Below are 23,466 nucleotides of genomic sequence, written 5' to 3'. Positions count from 1 at the left end.
AAGCCATATAATAGATCAGTTCTCCTGACAGCAAATAGCCCTGCAGAGCATGATAGCACTTTTCCTTCTTTAACACTGCAATTCATCTCCTCAAAAGCCCTATAAACATACTAATGGACTTCATATTGAAAAGCCTTATCTACCAGTGGAATCTACCCACACCCCAGAGCTCTGATTTTACATTTTATGTATTGAGATGCAATCAGAACATTAAAAGGCACCTCTGCAGTGCTGTTAAAAATGCAGTCACTCGATTGTAAAGCAACAAAAAATTCTCCACAAAACTGGAAAGGGAGAAGGAAAACCTTATGCCCAGCCACAGATGCCAGACTGTACTTGTCCCTTCTCAAAAGCCTGGGAAGAGATCTGCATTTTGGTGCATGCTCTACATGTCAGCAGATATGAGGGTCACTTATGGAGAGTACCCTGCCAAGATCTTTCTTTCTTTGTTTCTTTTTCTTTTTAGTAAGGAATCTCCTGCTTTAGGAGTGTCTGCTGATTATATGTAGACTATTGCATGGGGATAGAGGAAAGGCAATCTCTGAAAGGTCCCGGGCCCACTATAGATCAAAACTATGTGTTGCATTCCACCCTGAACCCAAAAGGCAGCCAGTGGAGATCTCAAAACACTGGTGTCATGTGTTCACAATGAGAAACTCTACTTAACAAACAGGCCACCTCATTCTACTCCACTCTGAGTGTGAGTTGAATTAGAGCACACATTGCAATAATCTAATCTTGAGGGGACAGAGGCATAGACCATAGTAATTAGGCCTGAAAGAAACAGTTGCAACCTCTTGGCTACATGGAGATTAAAAAATAGGATTTCTGGTTGTTACTGTTTTATGACCATCTAGCAATGACTTGTAGGAATGATGGCTGCACAACAGTCTTTTATAGAGGTTAGGAAGGTGACTCTCTATAAGGGAGTCTCCATCAACAATGGACCCAATTCTTCCTTGCTGACTTTCCCCAATCAGGAAGGACATGTGTCCAAAGTGCCATGGGAAGGAGGGAAATTCAATGCAGACTTCCCAGCATCTGTAGTGCGTCAGTGAATGTCACTGGCATAAACTCCACCAGAGGAGACTTAGCACATGTACCCTCCAGAAATCACTCTGCATCCATAGAAGCAGAGACTTAAGTCCATATTTCCTTGATTTTTTTCTGCAAAGTAGAAATTTCAATACAATGGGAGGGACCTGTACCAGCCACTGACTGGAAAGCAGCCTGATTTAACTAGATTGTCCACTACTCAAAACAATATGGCTGAGTGATTGACACTTATTCAGTGCTATGAAGGAGGCAAATAAATCTTCTCTGCCTCTTGCATAGCTATGGTATAAGCTTTTCAATAATCTTTAAGATGGAATGGATCAGATTTTGAACGCTACTTCATCCACCAGCACTCTAGTCATCTTTCCTCTCCTTTCAGTTGTGACAGGTCTTTTACAAATCAAAACTCATCTTGACAAATCCAGGGGATAGGATATCTAAGGGCACTTCATTGATAGCTGAATATAAAAGATCATTGCCAGTCCTATAAAAACCTTGATAGAGTTGGGGGAACAAGTATTCATCTTCAGAGCCTTCCAGGATGGGTTCCATTAGGCTCTGGAAGTAGACGCTCAAAACAGATGCCATATTCCAATCTCATATCATAGGAGCTAATGGTGTAACATTGCTAGTTGTCCCACCTCCAGTCACAGTCCAAACATTGGATCAAGAAAGTGGCTAGCTGAGTTAAGCCAGCAACAGTTTGGATTAGCCTCATAATCATTTTGGTGGCCATGGAATTCTGAGGTGTCTCAAAAGTCCTCATCAGCTCTGTCTAGATGCTTGTTGCAAAGTAAAACAGAATTATACATCTGTTAAGTGTAAAAGATGTTTAAGTCACTTAAATGAGTGTTAGTGCATTTGTATGGCAAAGGGTTCATTGTCCAACCTGAGTTACTTAATGCTGAAAAGCTCAGGTTTGTCACTTCAGGGGAGGTTTGGAAGCTAACTGCTAGGGCTGGATGGAAAAAAGTTTAGACCAGCAGAAATAAAAGGGACTCGGAGAAAATGAGGTAGTATAAATAACACCTGAATGTCAGACAATTTTGTATATTAGAAAATAACTTTTTTCCTTTTCAAAATGGATTATTTCAGTTGTGGTAGGGTTATGCTGTCTCTAGCAGCTTCCCACTTATCTTCATCTATCTCCTTTTAAAATGTCCCTGATTATTTTCCCCCTTAGAATTATATATTTTATATATGTATGTCATAATGGAATTCAATATTAGAAGAAAATGGAATTTCACTAATCTCCTGTATTTTTACTTTTGCACATGATAAATATACATGTTGTCTTGGCTCCCTAGGGGAATACTTTCTGCGCGAAGACAACTGGGGGAGAACACTGAACCACAAAGGCGCAATTCCAGCTGAACACAAGGAGTGAGTTATACAGTATAGTTACCCTGAGAACTGATTGACCAAGCAAGAGAACACATCCCTGACTGATCAGCACTACTGTGCACAATTCTCTTTTATGTGATAAATAGACACATAGTTTGAACTGTCTGGCTCTCCTTGAAAATATCCCAGACTGTGCAAGACAATAATAAGAGCAACGAGGACAGGTCAGACTGTATATCTCCCACCCATAGAGAGCACTTTGACACAAGTAAATTGACACAGTGGGTTGTCACCATCATAATCTAGAAGCTGTGAAACAGGAGCAGCACGTATAACATGGTGCAATATATTTATTTTTAAGAAGTCCTTTTAACACATAATTTCACTGGAGAGGCTGTCATAGATTAAAAGGAAGGGTTATTAGAGACGACATTACTCAATGGCGCAGAGGGGCGGTTGATCATTTGAAATAGAAGGAGTGGCACATTTCAGAGAGCCATTCCCTTTGTGCTCTGGAAGCCTTGCCAGGCAATCTGAGAAATGGGAATAGCAGAGTGGCAATTTTGGCAATATTATTAAAATCCAAAAAATGGTGTCACTGAAAAGCTGGTACATAAAGTTGGAACCCAAACAAGTTTAAAAAACACCTTCTCTATTTCTGAGCATGTGACTTTCAAGTAATTTGGCTTTAATTGTTTTTTTTAAGATCATGTTTCACCTGCAATCTACTTGCGGCCATGTGCTAAGAGCTGTGCGCTACTTCCCAGTCTCAGACATTGGCAAGTATAATAGATATATGTCCCCCCTTTTGACATTCTTTGCAGTAATGTATAAGTATATTCTATGCCACTCTAATGGACTACAATGTACTACAGGTCCAGTATGTAGAGTAATGATAGGTCTCAAATATTTCCAGGCAGATGCATGTTAAAATTTTCATTGATGTGATTACTTATTTATAATGACATTGCATTTTTATGGAGGTGTATAATTACAGTTTGCAGCAAAAATTTCCAGATACACAGTGGTTACCCTTTAAAATTTGCCAATTTCCATAAACATCTAGGTCTCATATTTCTAAAACTCCATGTAGAAAAAAGCTCAGTCATCAGTTACATATTCACAACACCCAATCCATGCATGCAAGCTGGCGTTGTGTATGTGTGAAGAGGCATGGACGTGCAAATCGCTAGGGTTTCCAATCATGTCATTTCACACACCTGAGTCTGAAAAATTCTTGCCTAAATAACATTCCCTATTTGGGGTATTTTCAGCATAAATACAGGAAAATTCAGTTCATGCTGCAATTCCTTAGGTAATCATATCTATTTGTCTAAGGCAAAACTCGCAAGCTTTTGAGGGTGATCACGGTATTGCTCAATTTATTTATAACTAATTTTTTTACCCTTGAATACATTTTTCAAGGCCAATATTGTAGTGGTCAACTTTAGTCTGTTGTATCTAAAAATCAACATAGCAGTATACAGCAATTTTTAGCTACTAATAAAACTCCCCAAACTTCATGGAAGTCAGTCGTGGTGCTTCCTTTTACCCCAAGAGAATCTGTCCTTGTCCTCAGCAGTGTAGGTCTTCCTCTCAAAAAGGCATGCATATTTTAATAGTTCTATGCCTGTGGCACAGTGTTTCAATATGGTCATGTAATCAGTTGTTAAGACATCACTTCTCATTATGGAATGCAAACTGTGACTATCCTACATTTTGGCAGCCAGTCCTCCCCTTTGAAACTGCTTCAAGCTCATTAGTGGTCATCATATTATATTGCTGGTAATTCCAAGGAAAAATTCTTAAACCTTGAGGCTTTCCTCAAATTTCTACATCTGTAGCACTGTGAGGAATGAAAAAGAGTAATAAATCTTGAGACTGAGGACACTGATTCCCTTTGTATTGCATAGGAGTCTGACGTTCTGGGCTGTGGAAGGGGGGATAATGGAACAAATTTTTTGTTCTTCTAGTCCTTATCAGTTCCTCCACAGTAATTACAGCCTTAATTAACAGCAGCTGTGATCATCCTAACTTTTGTTTTCTTTTAACTTTTTCATTTTTCATTTTTCACTATTGTTGAATCCCAGAAAAAGGTGATGGGTTAATGATTTGTGTAGATTCTAATCTACATTATCGGTGTGTCTAGACACCACTTTAACCATGTAGATGTGCTGCAACAGCAGGCCTACTCTTATAGCTGCACCTTTTCAAGGGCAATGATAGACTCTATTCCTGTTTTCCCCATTGTCCCTGGGAACCTTGCCACTTTTTCACAAACCTGCACTGCATTGGCAAGATTTGCAGGACATGTTTGGAAGATCATGACCTTTTGTAAAATCATAGCAAATGCTTAGGATGGGACAAAATTTTTTTGGGGGGGGGTCTATTGTGACCTTTATAACAAGTAGAGTTGCCAGAGCCCGCACCCCGAAGCCCCCCTGCACACCAGCCCTGAGCCCCCTCCCATACCCAAACTCCCTCCCGGAGCCCGCAATCCAACCCCCTGCCCCAGCCTGGTGAAAGTGAGTGAGGGTGGGGAGAAAGCAAGAGCTGGAGGGAAGGGGGCTGGAGTGAGCTGGGGGCAGGGCCTCGGAAAAGGGGTGGGGTGGGGTTGGGGGTGGGACAACGGTGTTTGGGTTTGTGCGTTTAACCAGTTGGCAATCCTAATAACAAGACTCCCCTGGACCATGCTTTTACAAAATAATGTTTCACAGTGAAACACAATGACTTTAGACATATCCAAAACTCCTCTTAATGACACTTGTGGCACTAATTTACTGCTATGGCTCTATTTAGGTTCATCAAGAAGGGCTGGTGAGCTTCTACACATTCATCAGGAAACAGCTCACTTAGGTTCATTAGATCGACAAGTGCACTTACATTCATTGGGGGAAAGCCAGTGTTGGTTTGGTAGGGGCTAACAGGAATAGTAAGATTTGCGGGTGAGGTTATTAGGGGCTGCAAACTAGCCACCTAAGGCTTGCAAAGAATGAGCCTCATAACGCTTTGGGAAGGGTCCCTGACGAGCCCAGAAAAATCATGGGTGATTTATGTTGAAGAGGTGGGGAAGGGGGTTACCAATTGGTAATTTAAAGCTCACAAAGGGGGTCATTAGAGCCTTCGTAGATTTTTAAGACCAGAAAAAAGACCAATTAGATTATCTAGTCTGACTGTATTACATAAACTATAGCATTTCAACCAGTTACCCCCCCGCCCCATATTGGGCTCAATAATGTGTTGACTGAAGTATAGCTTCCAGTACTAGTATTTCATAGTCTAATTTGAAACCTGCCAAATGATGGAACTTCCATCCTTGGCAAATGAAATTTAACAAAATGGCAAATGAAATTTATTGTGGATAAATGTAAAGTAATGCACATTGGAAAAATAACCCCAACTATACATACAATATGTTGGGGGCTAATTTAGCTACAACAAATCAGGAAAAAGATCTTGGAGTTATCGTGGATAGTTCTCTGAAGATGTCAACGCAGTGTGCAGAGGCGGTCAAAAAAGCAAACAGGATGTTAGGAATCATTAAAAAGGGGATAGAGAATAAGACTGGGAATATATTATTGCCCTTATATAAATTGATGGTTCGCCCACATCTCGAATACTGCGTACAGATGTGGTCTCCTCATCTCAAAAAAGATATACTGGCACTAGAAAAGGTTCAGAAAAGGGCAACTAAAATGATTAGGGGTTTGGAACGGGTCCCATATGAGGAGAGATTAAAGAGGCTAGGACTCTTCAGCTTGGAAAAGAGGAGACTAAGGGGGAATATGATAGAGGTATATAAAATCATGAGTGATGTGGATAAAGTGGATAAGGAAAAGTTATTTACTTATTCCCATAATACAGGAACTAGGGGTCACCAAATGAAATTAATAGGTAGCAGGTTTAAAACAAATACAAGGAAGTTCTTCTTCATGCAGCGCACAGTCAACTTGTGGAACTCCTTACCTGAGGAGGTTGTGAAGGCTAGGGCTATAACAGTGTTTAAAAGAGAACTGGATAAATTCATGGTGGTGAAGTCCATTAATGGCTACTAGCTAGGATGGGTAAGGAATGGTGTCCCTAGCCTCTGTTTGTCAGAGGATGGAGATGGATGGCAGGAGAGAGATCACTTGATCATTGCCTGTTAGGTCCACTCCCTCTGGGACACCTGGCATTGACCACTGTTGGTTGACAGGATACTGGGCTAGATGGCCCTTTAGTCTGACCCGGTACAGCCGTTCTTATGTTCTTCCCCAGGGAGGTTATTCACAGGTCTCACTGTTAGAAAGATACCCCCTACCCCCCACAATCTACCCTAAATTCTCCTCTTCTTAATTTCATCCCATTATTCCCAGTTATGCCCTTCTAATTATGTTAAATAATCTCTTTTCTTCCTTGTTGTTTTCATCCTTAAAATATTTGTAAACTGTTATATTTCTCTCTCAAGCCTCCTGTTTTTATTCCTCTTCACTAAACTCCCTCTGATTTCCTAATAATGTCTTGGCGATGAAGTGACAAGACCTGAAGAGAGTATTTCAGGTGTGGTCACACCATAGCTCCCGGTCCGTTTTTCCTGTCCCTGAATTTCCATGGTTTGCATGATCATTCATGTGCATTTTTCGAAGCTGAATGTCATTTTGTTGTTTTCTGCATTTACAGTTAAATTTTAGCATTTAGTTTTAAGAAATTTAGTTTCAAGCAACAGGGCTGGCTCTGGCTTTTTTGCCACCCCAGGCAAAAAAGCCTCCCGTCCCCCCTCCATCCCCCGCCCCCCCAAGGCAGGGGAGGGCACCGAGCCCGGCCGCAGGCCGCTCTCCCCGACCGGCCAGAGTGCCGGGGGGAGGGCGGCAAGCCCGCCGCGGCTCCGCTCTCCCCGGCGGCCAGAGCGCCGGGAGGAGGGCGGAGAGCCCGCCGCGGCTCTGCTCTCCCCAGTGGCCAGAGCGCCGGGGGGAGGGCGGAGTGGTGGCCAGAGCGCCGGGAGGAGGGCAGCGAGCCCGCCGCGGCTCCGCTCTCCCTGGTGGCCAGAGTGCTGGAGGGAGGGCGGCGAGCCCGCTGCGGCTCTGCTCTCCCCAGTGGCCAGAGCGCCGGGGGGAGGGCGGAGTGGTGGCCAGAGCGCCGGGAGGAGGGCAGCGAGCCCGCCGCGGCTCCGCTCTCCCTGGTGGCCAGAGTGCTGGAGGGAGGGCGGCGAGCCCGCTGCGGCTCCGCTCTCCCCCGTGGCCAGAGCCGGAGCACCGCGCCGCCCCCCTCCAGGTGCCGCCCCAAGTACAAGCTTGGTGGGCTGGTGCCTGGAGCCGGCCCTGTCAAGCAATTAAAAGGCATGGCCTTTTTGAACTCAGGTTCAATTCTCTTGAACTCGGGGTCAAGAGAATTCATAAAAAAAAGAGCTTTCAAAGGAAACAAAACTATTCATGTGTGCTCCCACTCACATCTACAGAGTGGGAGTGGAGTGGAGAACTGACCTCATTTTAGGATGCTAGGATCCACTGAACATCCCACTCAATGTCAGAGAGATACTACAGTCTCTCCCAGATACACCTCTACCTCGATATAATCCTGTCCTCGGGAGCCAAAAAATCTTACCGCATTATAGGTGAAACCACGTTATATTGAACTTGCTTTGATCCGCTGGAGTGCGCAGCCCCGCCTGCCCGGAGCACTGCTTTACCGCGTTATATCCGAATTCGTGTTACATCGGGTCGCGTTATATCGCGGTAGAGGTGTATATGGAAGCCACAGTTCTTGTTTGTGCCAGAGAGACTTCTGTACTACACATAATAACTTTATAATCTATTATTTGATAGGAAGACAGTACAGTACAGTGACGGTCAAAGCCCACTGAAAGTTATGAATCTAGCGGCGGCCAGAATGTCCCTCGGCCCGCGCCACTTTCAGCAGCTCCCATTGGCCTGGAGCAGCGAACTGCGGCCAGTGGGAGCCACGATTGGCCAGACCTGCGGATGGGGCAGGTAAACAAACCAGCCTGGCCTGCCAGGGGCTTACCCTACACAAGCGGCTTCCCAAGTTTGGGAAACACTGGCCTAGCCCCTTAGAATCTATGTGATCCCCACCCCATTTCCTATCTCCAGACTTCTGCAATTGCTTGGCTTGGCTTTCTCCCTCCCACACAGTCCAAGAAAGTTCTCATTAGGCTTGTTAAGTGGGAACCTCTGCACTACTGGAACCCCCGAGCATTCAAAAAAACATGAAATTTTAGGGTAATGTTTTGCCCTTTTGATCATTTAGAAAATAAAGTACTTGTTTTTAGTGCCTGTGAAAGGTCCCACATCAACAGTCAATGGCAACCTCAAGCCACAGAGCAGGTACAACATTGACTGTGCAAGTTTCTTCACTGTGCCCCACCCATATATCTAAAGGAGTGAAAATCTAAATTCTTGGCTTCTCTTCTGAGAACAAGACTGCAAACAAAGGTGCTGATTGTGGAGTGGTTTTTGTCTTTGGTCACTGGGAAAAGGGACAATCAAATTAGTTTCACATAGGCCACCAACAACAATTTGTGGCAAAGACTTTCAGTCACTACCAGTGGATTAGAACCATTTGCCAGCATGTGGGAGTTTGTGTAGTCCATTATCAGTCCCTCGAGCCATCTATTTCCCCCGTTGTGAAAGCTAATAAGATATTCTTTCTAACTAGTCTGTTACGAGAAAAAAGTTGTTAATTTATGGCACACTTTATGCCATAATTTATGGGGTAGGGACTGCCTTTTACTGTTTGTGTCTTATAGTGCCTAGCGCAGTGGGCTCCTCATCTTGGTTAAGGCCTCTAATACAAATAATTAGTAACAGCAATAAAGATTTGTTATAACTCAAAAAGGCAAAAGGAAGCAAATGCTTTTGATTTTTAAAATAACAGGCTCAATCCTACCCTCAAACAAGTACACTCCCCAGTTGGTAATTAGTAATTTTATATATGTATTGAGGACAGAATTACAGTCAGTGAATAAAAGAATAGTTATAAAACTCTGGCTCATATCATCCTATCAGCTTTACTCTCCACTGATGTCAAGGAGTTCTTTTTAAAACTGATGGTTCAATATGACTGTCTATAATATTAGATATAAAGGTATGTCTGAGTATATTCATCCAATTTTTGTTGTTGACTTTCTAGAAGATTTCTGAGAGAACATTCATTTACAACTTATTTATAATTTACCTGCATTAATATTTATTTGAGTTAAATCAGTGTCTGGCTTGGGAGATTTTGACTCTATCACAATAACCTCTTCATTAATTGAAATAGTTAATGCTGTATGATGTTGAATTGTTTTGCTGTTAGTCCTCTCATAAGTAATCTACTATTGGGCAATATTCATTGAAAATAGATGTTGCCAAGTTTGTTTTAGAAAAATCTGTCATAAAATACTGCTTCTGTAATTTACCATGTGCACATATAATCAGAGTTTGATTAAGCGGTTCTGATTTAGGGGTCAGTGCAGACCAATGACTAGTTTGTGAATTGTAGCTGATTCTGATTGTATTGCATAGAATCACTGTAAATTAACAATACAAGCACAAGAAATACATCAAAACTACCCTAACACCTCTTGAGGCTAGTGTAAAAGGCACTTGGCCATGATAATGCATATGCATGTAAATGATATTATTCCATTTTATGCAATTCAAAACTTATCACAGAAACATAGAAATGTGGGGCTGGAAGGGATCTGTAGAGGTCATCAGATCCAGCCCCTTGTGCTGAGGCAGGACTAAGTAAACCGAGCCCATCTCTGACAGGTGTTTGACCAACCTATTCTTAAAAACCTACAATGATGGGGATTCCACAACCTCCCTTGGAAGCCTATTCCAGAGCTTAATTATCCTTATAATTAGAAAGTTTTTTTCCTAATATCTAATTTAAACCTTACTGCAGGTTAAGCCCATTACTTCTTGTCCTATCTTCAGTGGACACAGAGAACAATTGATCTCGGTCCTCTTTCTAACAGCCCTTAACATATTTGAAGACTATCATGATGTCTCCTCTCAGTCTTTCAAGACTAAACATGCCCAGTTTTTTTTACTCTTTCCTCGTAGGTCAGGTTTTCTTAACCTTTTATCACTTTTGTTGGTCTCTTCTGGATTCTCTCCAATTTGTCCAAACTTTCCTAAAGTGTGGTGCCCAGAATTGGACACACTACATCAGCTGAGGCCTAACCAGTGCCAAGTAGAGTGGGATGTTTACCTCTGGTACCTTACATTTGACACAAGAAAGCCTCCAACTCACAAACTAGAAATATTTTGCGATCTAGCAACCATGTTTGTTATGTTCTATGCATCTTACAATAAATTAGGTATGTGCAGTACTTTCTTCTCTGTCCTAATACAGATCAGTACAGTATATCCAAATATACTTTAGTTGTAAAACCTTAGGAAAGATTCCATAGATATACTTGTTGATAAACAGCCATTCTGGATGTTATACTGGCATTTTTAGTTTAGCGATATAATTACTAATAAGAGATTAGAGCAATTTGCAATGCGATTGGTGTTCAAGACACTTTCTTTTCACACTGGTGATCAAAGCTAAGAATCTGCATTCATATGAAATGTAGATGATATATTTAAAAAAACTACTTTTAAACATATACATAAAATATTTATAATGTTTGAAAATAAATTATTATTAACTTATTATATTTGTATTTTGGTAGTATCTAGGAGCCACAGTCAGGGACTAGGCCTCTATTGTACTAACACAGAACAAAAAGAAAATGTAAAAATATTAATAGATTCTTAGGTTCAGTCTTGCTCATACTCATCAGAGTATGTTACAATGCTGTATATGGAATAGTATAGCATGGAAAAGCTCCATATTGATGCTAGACATTTTTGAAATATAAAAAAGCTCAACTACATTTTACTGTGGTATTTATCTCTGTCATTGTATCTGGTGTTTTCTGTTTTCTGGGGACTAAATATGGTCTGTTTACCAATTTAAATCAAGAAAAACTGCACTGATATTTTAATGGGGTTATACTGGATTTATGCTGCTGTTAACTAAGAGCAGAGTTCTCTGAGTGGGAATAGTGGAAATACTGTGATCAATTTGACAACGTTTACATTTTAATAGCATCCACTGTAATGTAATTACTGATTAGTATGGAAAGGGTCAGAAGGAAATGTGCAAAATTGTTAGAGAGTTAGTACACTAGATCAATCCCAAGCTTGCTTTTAAACTGATCTAACCAAAAGTAACAAGTAAAGTGTAACTTTGTTCCACGAGAAGGTGATTGCTGGGAGGAAATTGGTATGAATCTTTTTTAGGAACCATTTTTGAGAAACCTCTACTGAGATTGATCCCACCGATCAAATCTCTGATACACAGACATAGTCAGTATTCGCACCCTACAAAAATAGAAGCTGTTCTACTTTAGTCTGTTTTCAACCTGATCTTGCTCCCCTATTGAAAGTAAAAACAACTTGGCCTTTGACTTCAATGGCTTTATCTTGACTAGATATTATATATATATGTTATAGCTAGAGTTTAGATTAACTTTAGCTATAACATGCTAGTCAAGCTTGAACCTAAACTCTCCATCTTTTTTCTAGTATAGGATAACACCTTCTAGCTCAGGGGTTCTCAAACCAGGTGTCGGTTATTACATGGGGGGTTGTGAGCTGTCAGCCTCCACCCCAAACCCCGCTTTGCCTCCAGCATTTATAATGGCGTTAAATATATTAAACCTAAACTTGCCCACTTTTGGTGTTAAATATATTAAACCTAAACCAACCGAAACTTGCCCACTTTTCCTACTCAAGACAAAAGAAAAGGGAACAAAATTGGGACCTTTGTGACTACATGGGGTCTTAATTTCCATGGACTTGCACTTTGGTAAAGGGATTGCAATATACTACAGGATTCTGATTTGGCAGTGTTTTACACCCTATTTGCACAAATGGAAATGGCTACACAAGATGCAAGGCTGTGGTCACTCTGGCCTTAAAAATCTGGATTTCTAAACCACAGTCAAGATTTTTCAAATGTTAGGTTTTTTTCTAGATTAATTTACATTGCTAACGTGCTAAAATCAGCCTGCTTCAACCTGTTTGACAGCAGTATTACAGCTGCTAACAGCTTTGAACTCTAATAGATGGTTGACTAAAGAGAAAGAGAGGCTTGTGTTCCAGAGGAATTATATTCTTATGTGCTGCTGTATGGAAATGTAAAGTAACAAACATCAGGTTAAGTGTTGAATTTGAGCCTGGCACAAAAAGTAAAACTAATTTTCATTATTAGCTTATAATTACTTGTCTGTAAAATTCCAGGGTGTTGCTTACTACCAGTGAAAGTGACTTTACATGTCTCAAACAATTAATTATCAGAATGAAGTTCAATTTTTTTTTTTTTTTTTTGCAAAAGAGAATATTGCTCAACTAGTTTTAAATGTGTGGGTTAAAATAAACAGCTTAAATGCTTGTAAGTTTTCTACTCGAAATAAAATCCCAGTATTTGTAATGCTGAGTGGCCAAAAAAGGCACCTTTGCCCTTATCAGCACATAAACATAGGCTGGATATTTTCCTACATATTTTAAAGCAGAAATGACAACTCCAATAGCATTCAACTTCCAAGCAGGTGGAAAAAGAGGCAAAGCTGGGACAGTAACAGTGGCATGGTCAAACAAAAGAACTTCCCCGTCCCCTTCTATGAAACAGAAAAAAATAATAAAGCTAGTGTTCACGATGAATGTGGCATGTAAATTGTGCGCACATTTTGATCCTGTCCACTAGTTACAGTATGATATTGCAGCCAGGATTCTTGGCTTATCATTCACTTACACTGCTGGGCTTGCAGACTTATCAATATGCCTATTGAACCAAAGAACTGCACTTACAGTATCCACAACCATTTTAGTGGTAAAATGGTAAAACACATAAAATTGGCCATTGTTTAAAAATACAGCTGGTTTATGCACATCATTCAGTCATTTAATTATTGCTTAAGCACTTGTCTGTTGGGAAAACAATCCTGGTATGCTGCAGAGCCTTGAAGTAGAAAATCCATCATAAATTTATGGTACAGTTTAATAACTTGATCTATCTTGATTCTGTAGTAATTTACTTTTAAAGTGCCTGTACTCAATTACATTTTTTCCTTGATTGTTATTTCAAATAAATCACAAAACAGATTAGCCTTTACATCGTTATTACATAAAAAACCTATTAAAATGTTAAGGTTGCCTCACATTAAGTTAAGTACTCAGAAAGTTAGGAACTGCTAGAATTAAGGTTACCTCTGTAACTTTCACTTGGTTTCATTGCACAATCTAGACTCTGTTAATGGTATACAGAAGGGGGCAAAATTAAGGTCCTGATTCAGGAAATCACCACTATTCAACACTGATACAATAGGCATCAATGAACTGGAAAAAATAAATCTTTCTGATGTGGGTATTATTAAATGTAGGCAAAATGTAAATAGAACAAAATTCTGCCTTCAGTTCCTCCCGCATCATTCCAGACTAATTATGGTAAAAATTATGGGCAGAATTTCCCCTTAAACTGTTGGGTCCTAAAAACCATGCCTGATTATTATTCATTTTTAGTTTTGTGATAATTTTTTTCTCTGATGTTACATAGTGCATATTAAGTGGGCCGTGCTCTGATCTTAGACAAGCAGATATTGCTCCTGCTGAAGTCAACAGGATCTGTCCCTAGGGATAATTAGCGTGAGCCAAATGCCCCTTGCCATGTTTTACCCAAGATGTCCCAGCACAATAAAAATTATATTTAAAACTGTAGGCAGAACAACTAAGTTGGAACTTTCTAAAAAAACCTGCTTTCAACCAGATTTTGGACTGGTGATTTTATTTTTCTGATAGTGTTATAGCAGTACAGCCCCTGTACCAATGCCATTTTATATAGATGTAAAGGTAACTTCTACTGATCTAGCTTATTTCCCATCCTGTCAGGGAATAAGCTGTACCTCTATAAGCACTTTCATACTGGTGGATCTGCATCCATGCTGTGGGGACTGTACCACAGTCACTTAGCTAGTATAGTTACAGCAGGATAACATGTTCACGTAGGTAAGGGCTAAGCCTTTTAAAATGAAGAAACAGGGAAGAAAAGATATGTATGGTCTGGCTGTGTGCAATTGTTTTTTTAATTAAAATGACATTTAAACGGATTGTACCTATGAAACAACAGCTTGTACAGCTTTGAGAGCCCTTCATTTTACTATTTATCTAAATGGCAAACGAGTACATGGTGCCAGCCTTCTTTGCCCTTGTCTCACTCATTTTGACTCTGCAAGGTCTCTAGAGTAAACTGTAGACGTGCTGCGCTGTAACTAGAGATGGGGGGGGGGGGAAATGCTGGCTGCAGTGTCTGTAACTCCTTCTCTCTAATGTGTTGAGTTAATCTAACAATGAAATGCCAAAACCCATTACCAAGTCTGCACCTTTATTTCTCCCAGTAGAAGGAGGATTTCACTGCTGTCTGACCTGCTCATTGTAAACAGTGACAGCCTCTGACTAACAAACATGCAGTTTGTATATAAACCAACATTAAACCAAAAAAATGAGAAGACTAAGGGCAAAATACTCCTTCAGCCCAGGCTCTATAAGCAGATCTGGGCATGGGGAGCGGAACATCACTCAATATAGATGAAGTATTTTCTCTGCAGTGCCCCTCTCCGTCCACAGAACTTCTGCAGCACCTGAGGATCTTGGCTCAAAAGCTTTACTCTTCTGTGTCAGGGAAGGAGAGAGGAACATGCTTTGGAGACACTCTGGAGATCTGCTACAAGGAGGGGTCTGGAAGTCTGAAGCTGGAAAAGGGGTTGACTAGGCATTGGTGTCAAGGATTAAGAGTTGAACAGAGGGAAGTGAGATCCAGAATTTAAATAGGGTCTGAAACTTAATGATCATGGCAAGAGAGGACTTCCAATCTCTAATCTGTACACTCCACTTCCCTCAAACATGGAGGTAGAACCAGGGATGAGTATTAGCACTATTTGACCTATCCACTGAATAGCAGTCAGGTGGCACTGCTGTCCCTGAATGCACATGTTTTGCAAGTGATGTGGCTGCCTCAGTCATGCTGACTGGATGACATGGTTATAATGTCACGATCAGGAGTGCAGGTATGTAATAAGGCATTTCTGAGAGTGATAATGAAGAAAATAGAGACCTTTGCTCTCTTCAGTTAAGCTTTGGCTCAGGCTCATAAGTTACTTTGCAAATTGTAGCTTGAACAATTTGAAGACCAGGACTCATTTGCTGAAGAAATTTGCAAATAATTTCAAATATAAAATTCACTCATTTGGTCTTTAATCTATTTTCAGACAACAGCCAAGAGAAAATAGATAAAATATAAGGTTCTGTTATTGAGACATCCACCAACATTAGATAGGAAGCAGAGTTATGCTTAAGCTGCTTTGAACCTGAGTTGCTTCTCATCTCTATCAATATTTAGAATTCACAGGTAGCTCAGGTTTCTCATTGAACATCTTAAAAGAATTGGTGTGTACAGTAAAATCATGGTAAGTTTAAGATTTTTTATAAAATCTGTGTATATTTTGCAAATATGAGTAATTTTATAAGTCTTTACGTCTCTATATACTTGAAATTTAATCCTGAAAAATCTATTCTGCGTTCTTACTGTGTGTTTGGACAATTTGTAACTTTTAGTATGAAAAAGTTTGCAGAGGTTGTTCTGCTCCATTGAAAATGATTTTGCAAAAGATTAGACACAACCAATTGCTTTTTAATGTGGATTTTTTGTAACTGTATTTGGAACTTACACTGTCACTTTAGTAAATTATTACTTTGGTCATTCTTACTTAAACGGGTACGTCTCAAATTTTATAAGGGAAAACTAGATTTCATCAACAAGAGTGAGCTTAAAAAAGACAAATCAATTTCAATAAAAACAATTAATGTTATCACTAAATTTACAAGTAGCTGCTCATTCATTTATTAGTAAAGAAAATAATATAGAGCATAAAATATAAAGCCGGGGAGTGATATTTAAAAAAATAGAACCCTATTGCTCGTACAATTGGTGTGCGCATTTGTCTTCATTTGCACATTCATTACCCTAATTGGTTAGTTATCTAATTATTTCTGAATGCAAATTCTTGATTTGCATAAACATTCATTATAACTGCATGCCAATAGCACAACCACAGTTGGGAGAGACCAGGAATGAGAATAAATGTGTCCTTGCTTTCATAAGTAAGTGGAACATCAACAGTAAAACATTAGGAGATATATTTCCCTAGCCCTTATCCCCTGGTGGTACTTATGCTAACAAAAGTGTGCAACTACAGGCACACTAATGTGTGCACAGCAATGCACACAGACCTCAAGCTTCTGTTAATGAAAATCAGGCCCTTCAGGTTTGTGGCTTGAAAATGGTAAATGATCTTTATTTAATAACTAAAACCTGTGTAATTTTCTCTCTTATGCACATTTTCGTTATAACTTAGGGAAAAACAAAGTGTATGTTAGAATTAGTAATTACTCATCTTCTGCCTAAATCTATATTGTATTATCTTATGAGAGGGAAAAATATTTTCCTTATATATTAGAGTTTTAAGCATTTTTCTGATGCATGAATTATTAATGAAGACCCTTAATGTAATGGAGTAGCTGCTCAGAAAATCATTCCTTACAATGAATCTTGAGAGCAAGCTGCAAAATTCATGTTGCGTGCCAGGTTTTTAAATTGTAAGTAACAAATTGCACTTCAAAAGTAAAAGTAATTACTTTCCAGGTTAATGTTCAATTAAAACTGTTCTCACCCTCATGAGATGGAGCAAGATAATAATTATAGATCGGCAAATTGTATTTCCACTCAAAGACAGTAAGTGATGGACAGAACCATTTTTAAAAGGCCCCTCACATTTGGTGAAATCTAGCACCGATTTTCAGTATGCAGAAGTAATTCTGTAGTATGGAATTTTAATGTATGTTTTATAGCAGGGGTCAGCAATGTTCGGCATGCAGCTCGCCAGGGTAAGAACCCTGGAGGGCCAGGCCAGTTTTATTTACCTGCTGACGCGGCAGGTTCGGCCGATCGTGGCCCCCACTAGCCGCGGTTCGCCGTCCCGGGCCAATGAGGGCGGCGGGAAGCAGCACGGGCGAGCGATGTGCTGGCCGCGGCTTCTCGCCGTCCCCATTGGCCCGGGACGGCGAACCGCGGCCAGTGGGGGCCACGATCGGCCGAACCTGCCGCGTCAGCAGGTAAATAAAACTGGCCCGGCCCACCAGGGTGCTTACCCTGGTGAGCCGTGTGCCGAACGTTGCCGACCTCTGTTTTATAGCTTTCAGAACAATGGCTTTGTGAACAATTCCTAATAGGTGATAGCACCCTTTGAAAGTAGCAGGAACTCATGTAGAGCCCTTTCATTGTTTGAAAATGTCCTCTCAAATACTTGTTACTCTTCACTGGATAGAACCATACCTTAAACATAGAAGGACTGATTCTCACTTACACGAAGGTCACTTTATACTCCTGTAGCAGTGTAAAACAAAGTGCTAGAGCAGTGTAACCTAGCTCATAAACTCTTATTCTGTTCTCTGCTTTAATTTGACTGTCAATATTAGAGATTTGACATGGTCATATGGAGATGTTTAAAAATGATCTGACATGATTTTAGCTTGTCATGGTTAAAAATCATCACAAGGGAAAGAAAAAATGCCTTTCACTCTGAAAGCCACCCAGCTATTACAGGTACTGGATGTGGCAGAAAAACCTACATAAAAACAAGGAACCATGTGTAAGCCTTGCCCTGCTCCTATGTAAGTCAATCACAAACTCCCATTGTTTTCAATGGGAGCCCATTTGAGCCAAAGACAGAGGCAAGCCCTGCCCATGCTTTTTACCTCTGGGTCTGAAATTGCCCAGGTCCAAGGTTTTGGTTGAGGCCTCTTGCAAATGGTGGTAGATCCCTTTTGAGTGCTCTTCTCTGGGGAGGCCAGGAATGGGGATATTAGGGTACTTGCAATCAGGGCTGAAGTGTGCACTTTATGGAGAAGTCAGCATGTATGTCAGACTGTGAAATCACTAGGTTATGTGCAAGAGCCACACTTCATTATTCTCAGATACAAAGAAAATAGTATGTAGCATATCCTCTTTGAGAGGTATTTACAGCCAATAATCTTTAGCTCCTTGTGTTGTGACTCTCTATAGCTGCCAAAATATGACGTAGTGGGTCCCTCTCCCCAGTAATGGTATATACACTATGGGCTAAGTTGTGTAGCCCTTACTGCTGCTGGTGAGCACTCATAGACTTTAAGGCCAGAAGGGACCACCAGATGATGTGGTTTGACTTCCTATATATCACAGGCCTCCAGCGTCTGCACATTAAACCCAACCACCAAAATTAAACCAAAGTATTACAGCCCAAAGAAGACTAGACTATTACGTGCCACAGACAGAGATGAGGGAAAACTGAGGTGCACAACTGCCTGTGGCCCCTGCAGTGGAAGAGAAATTAAGTGAAATAGATATCCTGGCAACTGACCTCATTCACCCATTGCAGGGGAAGGCAACCCCCATCCAAAGTCACTGCCAGTCGGACCTGGCAGAAAATTCCTCCCAGACCTCACACAGGGCAATCAGTTAAACCTTGAGCATGTGAGCAAGAACCAGCCAGCCAAGCACCTGGTGCCATCTCAGATAGGGCCGGCTCTAGGCACCAGCAAACCAAGTACGTGCTTGGGGCGGCACAATTTCAGGGGTGGCATTCCAGACCCTTTTTTCTTTTTTTTTTTTTGCTTCGGCAGTTGCTCCCGGAAGTTTTTTTTTTTCTTTTTGCTTGGGGCGGAAAAAACCCAGAGCCAGCCCTGATCTCAGAGCACTGTCCCTTCCCTATCCTGTGTTCAATCCCTAGCCATGGCCATCTCTGATGCTTCAGAGGAAAGAGACCATCCCCTCCAGGATATATAACGGGGAATCCCTGACTGACCCCTGCAGGGGTCTGGCTGATGCCCTGAAGCATGAGCTTTCAGGAACATAAGACACACTGAAAGTGATCCCCACCCCCCATCACAAGCAACCCCATCATCCAATTGCACCTACAAGTTTCTCCAGGTCTCTCTGAAAGCTAATTAAGTTGTTTGCTCCTACAACTCTTATTGGGAGGCTATTCCAAAACCATACCCCTCTGATGGCTGGAAACCTTGTAATTTCCAGTGCAGGGTTACAGCATTTCTACCATATAACTCGTATCACCCTCTTCCCTGCAAGGAGACCAGAAGGTGCCTTCTCTTCAGCCAGTTCTTTAGCCACCTTGCAATTCTTGTAGTGATCCGCAGACATCATTGATGACACTGATTTCAATAGGACTATGCATGTGAGTAAGCACTTTCCCACACGAGTAAAGGCTGAACACCTAGCTTTGTCAGTGTGTATGCATAACTTTAGGGTCAGAGCTTCAGCTAGTGTAATTGAGCTTAGCTGCACTGACTTGCTGATGTATACCAGCTGAGGACCTGGCCCATAGTGTAATCTCACACACTTGAGCGTATACAGCTCCTTGTATTGTTTGCCTAGGTAGATATGTATGTACCATAGACTTTATTATCCACCTGGGTTTACTTATTGTTGAGATTGAATTTTTATTACCATTGCATTAACATGGCTTATATTAACATGGGCAGACTCTGCCAGCGTTATTTGCATGGAACAGTGCTTTACTCTGAGTAGTCAAACTGAAATCAATTGGACCGTTTGGCGAGTAAGATACTTAACATGAAATGCTGCCTCAAGACCATAATCATTAAAACTTCATAATATGTTTTGACTGTTATTATTAGCATCTGTCGATAGCGAAATATGCATTTAAAATGTTAAAATCATCTTTGCTACATTTCCAGCCCCAATGAACAAGTCACTTACTTTGAGAAGTCTGAGTTGCTATAAATTTCTTTATCAAAGCATCAGTAGTTTGTGTATAAAGGCTAAGAGCATATCTCAGAGACTGTAGATCTGGGCTCTTCTCCAAGAAATTCTTTTTCAGCCCATTTCCTCCAGCATGAAAGTATTGCTAAAAAAGAAAAACATGAGTAAGGCATTGAGAGAAGTAAATTATCTGATAAAAATCTCTAGGTAAGACCTGATGTTTATATAGCAATATCTAAAATAAAATTGATTAATGCAGTGCTTAAAATTTACAATTTGTATTTTTGGGAATAGTTGTTATTGTCCACATTATAGTTTTTGTGTGGTTCCCCCCTCCCAAACAAAACACTTAAGTGTTATTTTAATCCCTCTTAAAATGTATATGACTCAAAAGTAGTTAAATGTGTGGGGTTTTTCTGTTCATGTAGTTACAGCCATCTCAAAACTAGGGTTTACAGTACAACTACAGAAACAAATTTCTTTTGACAGCATGCTTGGTGTGGTAGAAATCTGTCCAAGTATAGTGTGATGAAGTGGGACTATTCTTAATGTTTTCTCTGAATACTGTAGGGGGTGCCTCAGTTTCCCTTATGCATTTCTTAAGTCTCTAGGTGGTGGGATAAAGGCCAGTGTGCATAAATGGCCAACACTCTGTCTCCTGGTAACTAATGGCCGGGGCCTTTCCCATCCTGCAAGGTGATAGCTAAAGGTGTTCGAGAACAAAGAGATCAGGTGATCTCCTAGCCCGGGAAAGAGACAGGGGCCAGAGAAGAGGGGCTGGAGAGTTTCAGTTTGGAGCTGGCTGGGAACGGGGAGTGAGTGCAGATGGGGTTGTCTGGCTCGCTGCCCCCTCAAAATGGACCTGGCTGAGGGGTCCTGTTCTCTGTACCTACAAGCTCTGTTTTAGACTATGTTCCTGTCATCTAATAAACCTCTGTTTTACTGGCTGGCTAAGAGTCACGTCTGATTGCAAAGTGGGGGTGCAGGACCCTGTGGCTTCCCCAGGACCCCGCCTGGGTGGACTCGCTGTGGGAAGCACATGGAGTGGCAGAGGATGCTGAATGCTCCAAGATCAGACCCTGGAAGGTGAAGCCGTGTGAGCTTCTTGCCCTGAAGACAGTCTGCTCTGAGAGAGGAGGCTCCCCAGAGTCCTGACTGTGGGGAACAGTTCCAGAGCATCGCCCGGGGACTCTGTGACATGTAGTACTAAGACACTGTTTGGCAGAAAGGTGTAATTTATGGTGGGAATCCTTGGATTGGATATGGTGACAAATTTAAAGACTAGCTAGAGCTTCAGTGAGGGATTAGGATTGCTTTCTAGTCCTCCAGTCTTATTCTACTTTGGCATTGTGAGTTTCCATGTTTATTGTCTCTATACCAAAATTCCAGACAAAGATGGACTACAAGCTATCAGGAACAGTATCCCCGACAATGTCACGGCAAACCTGGTGGCTGAACTTTGTGACTTTGTCCTCACCCACAACTATTTCAGATTTGGGGACAATTTATACCTTCAAGTCAGCAGCAATGCTATGGGTACCTGCATGGCCCCAAAGTATGCCAACATTTTTATGGATGACTTAGAACAACACTTCCTCAGCTCTCGTTCCCTAGTGCCCCCCTCTACTTGCGCTACATTGATGACATCTTCATCATCTGGATCCATGGGAAGAAGGCCCTTGAGGAATTCCACCAGGATTTCAACAATTTCCACCCCACCATCAACCTCAGCCTAGACCAGTCCACACAAGAGATCCACTTCCTGGACACTACAGTGCAAATAAGCGATAGTCACATAAACAACACCCTATAGCAGAAACCTACGGACCGCTATACTTACTTACATGCCTCCAGCTTTCACCCAGACCACATCACACGATCCATTGTTTATAGCCAAGCTCTAAGATATAACCGCATTTGCTCCAATCCCTCAGACAGAGACAAACACCTACAGGATCTCTATCAAGCGTTCTTATAACTACAGTACCAACTGGGGAAGTGAAAAAACAGATTGACAGCGCCAGAAAGGTACCCAGAAGTCACCCACTACAGGACAGGCCCAACAAAGAAAGTAACAGAACGCCACTAGCTGTCATGTTCAGCCCCCAATTAAAACCTCTCCAGTGCATCATCAAGGATCTATAACCTATCCTGAAGGACGATCCATCACTCTCACAGATCTTGGGAGACAGGCCAGTCCTTGCTTACAGACAGCCCCCTAACCTGAAGTAAATACTCACCAGCAACTACATACCACACAACAAAAACACTAACCCAGGAACCTATCCCTGCAACAAACCCTGTTGCCAACTCTGTCCGCATATCTATTCAAGGGACACCATCATAGGACCTAGCCACATCAGCCACACCATCAGGAGCTCATTCACCTGCACATCTACCAATGTGATATATGCCATCACATGCCAGCAATGCCCCTCTGTCATGTACATTGGCCAAACCGGACAGTCTCTACGCAAAAGAATAAATGGACACAAATTAGACATCAAGAATTGTAACATTCAAAAACCACTAGGAGAGCACTTCAGTCTCCCTGGACACTCAATAATAGACTTTAAAGTGGCCATTCTTCAACAAAAAAATCTTCAAAAACAGACTTCAACGAGAAACTGCAGAACTGGAATTAATTTGCAAACTTGACACCATCAAATTAGGCCTGAATATAGACTGGGAGTGGTTGGGCCACTACAAAAAGTTATTTTCCCTCTGTTGATACTCACACCTTTTTGTCAACTGTTAGGAATAGGCTACATCCACCCTATTTGAATTGGCCTCATTAGCACTGACTCCCCACTTGGTAAGGTAACGCCCATCTTTTCATGTGCTGTATTTTTTTTACCTGCTTACTGTATTGTCCACTGCATGCATCTGATGAAATGGGTTTTAGCCCACAAAAGCTTATGCCCAAATAAATTTGTTAGCCTCTAAGGTGCCACAAGGACTCCTCATTATTTTTGTCTCTTAAGGCTAGATTGTGACCAGCCCTAATGTGGCCATGCAGGGAAGTAAAACTCCACTCCCATGTACAGTGTTAGGGCTATCCATTACATCTGGGATATGGGAGGAGGGGATGAGCACAGCATAAATTCCCCCTAAAGTAGAGTAAGCTGCATCCCAAAAAAGGGGAAATAACTTACTATCACTTCCAGCTCAAAAGACAGGGACAGAGGATGAATTGTGACG

The 23,466-nt window shown here is 41.3% G+C and overlaps 1 protein-coding gene and 1 long non-coding RNA gene across 2 annotated transcripts in view; one reads left to right on the top strand and one right to left on the bottom strand.

Moving 5' to 3' along the window:
* Nucleotides 1-23,466, bottom strand: part of UNC13C (unc-13 homolog C) — a 402,369-nt gene that overhangs the window by 12,800 nt on the left and 366,103 nt on the right. Inside the window, exon 30 of the mRNA XM_065558178.1 lies at nucleotides 20,263-20,410. Within this exon, the coding sequence (XP_065414250.1) occupies nucleotides 20,263-20,410 (148 nt within the window). The remainder of the gene's footprint in view (nucleotides 1-20,262; nucleotides 20,411-23,466) is intronic.
* The window catches only part of LOC122174057 (uncharacterized), a 246,653-nt gene that overhangs the window by 197,846 nt on the left and 25,341 nt on the right, over nucleotides 1-23,466 (top strand). The window lies entirely within an intron of this gene.

This window comes from Chrysemys picta, chromosome 10 (genome assembly GCF_011386835.1).
Source record: "Chrysemys picta bellii isolate R12L10 chromosome 10, ASM1138683v2, whole genome shotgun sequence".
Lineage (NCBI taxonomy): Eukaryota > Metazoa > Chordata > Testudines > Emydidae > Chrysemys > Chrysemys picta.
Note: the sequence above shows the minus strand (reverse complement) of the source record. Positions and strands in the feature narration are given on the sequence as shown.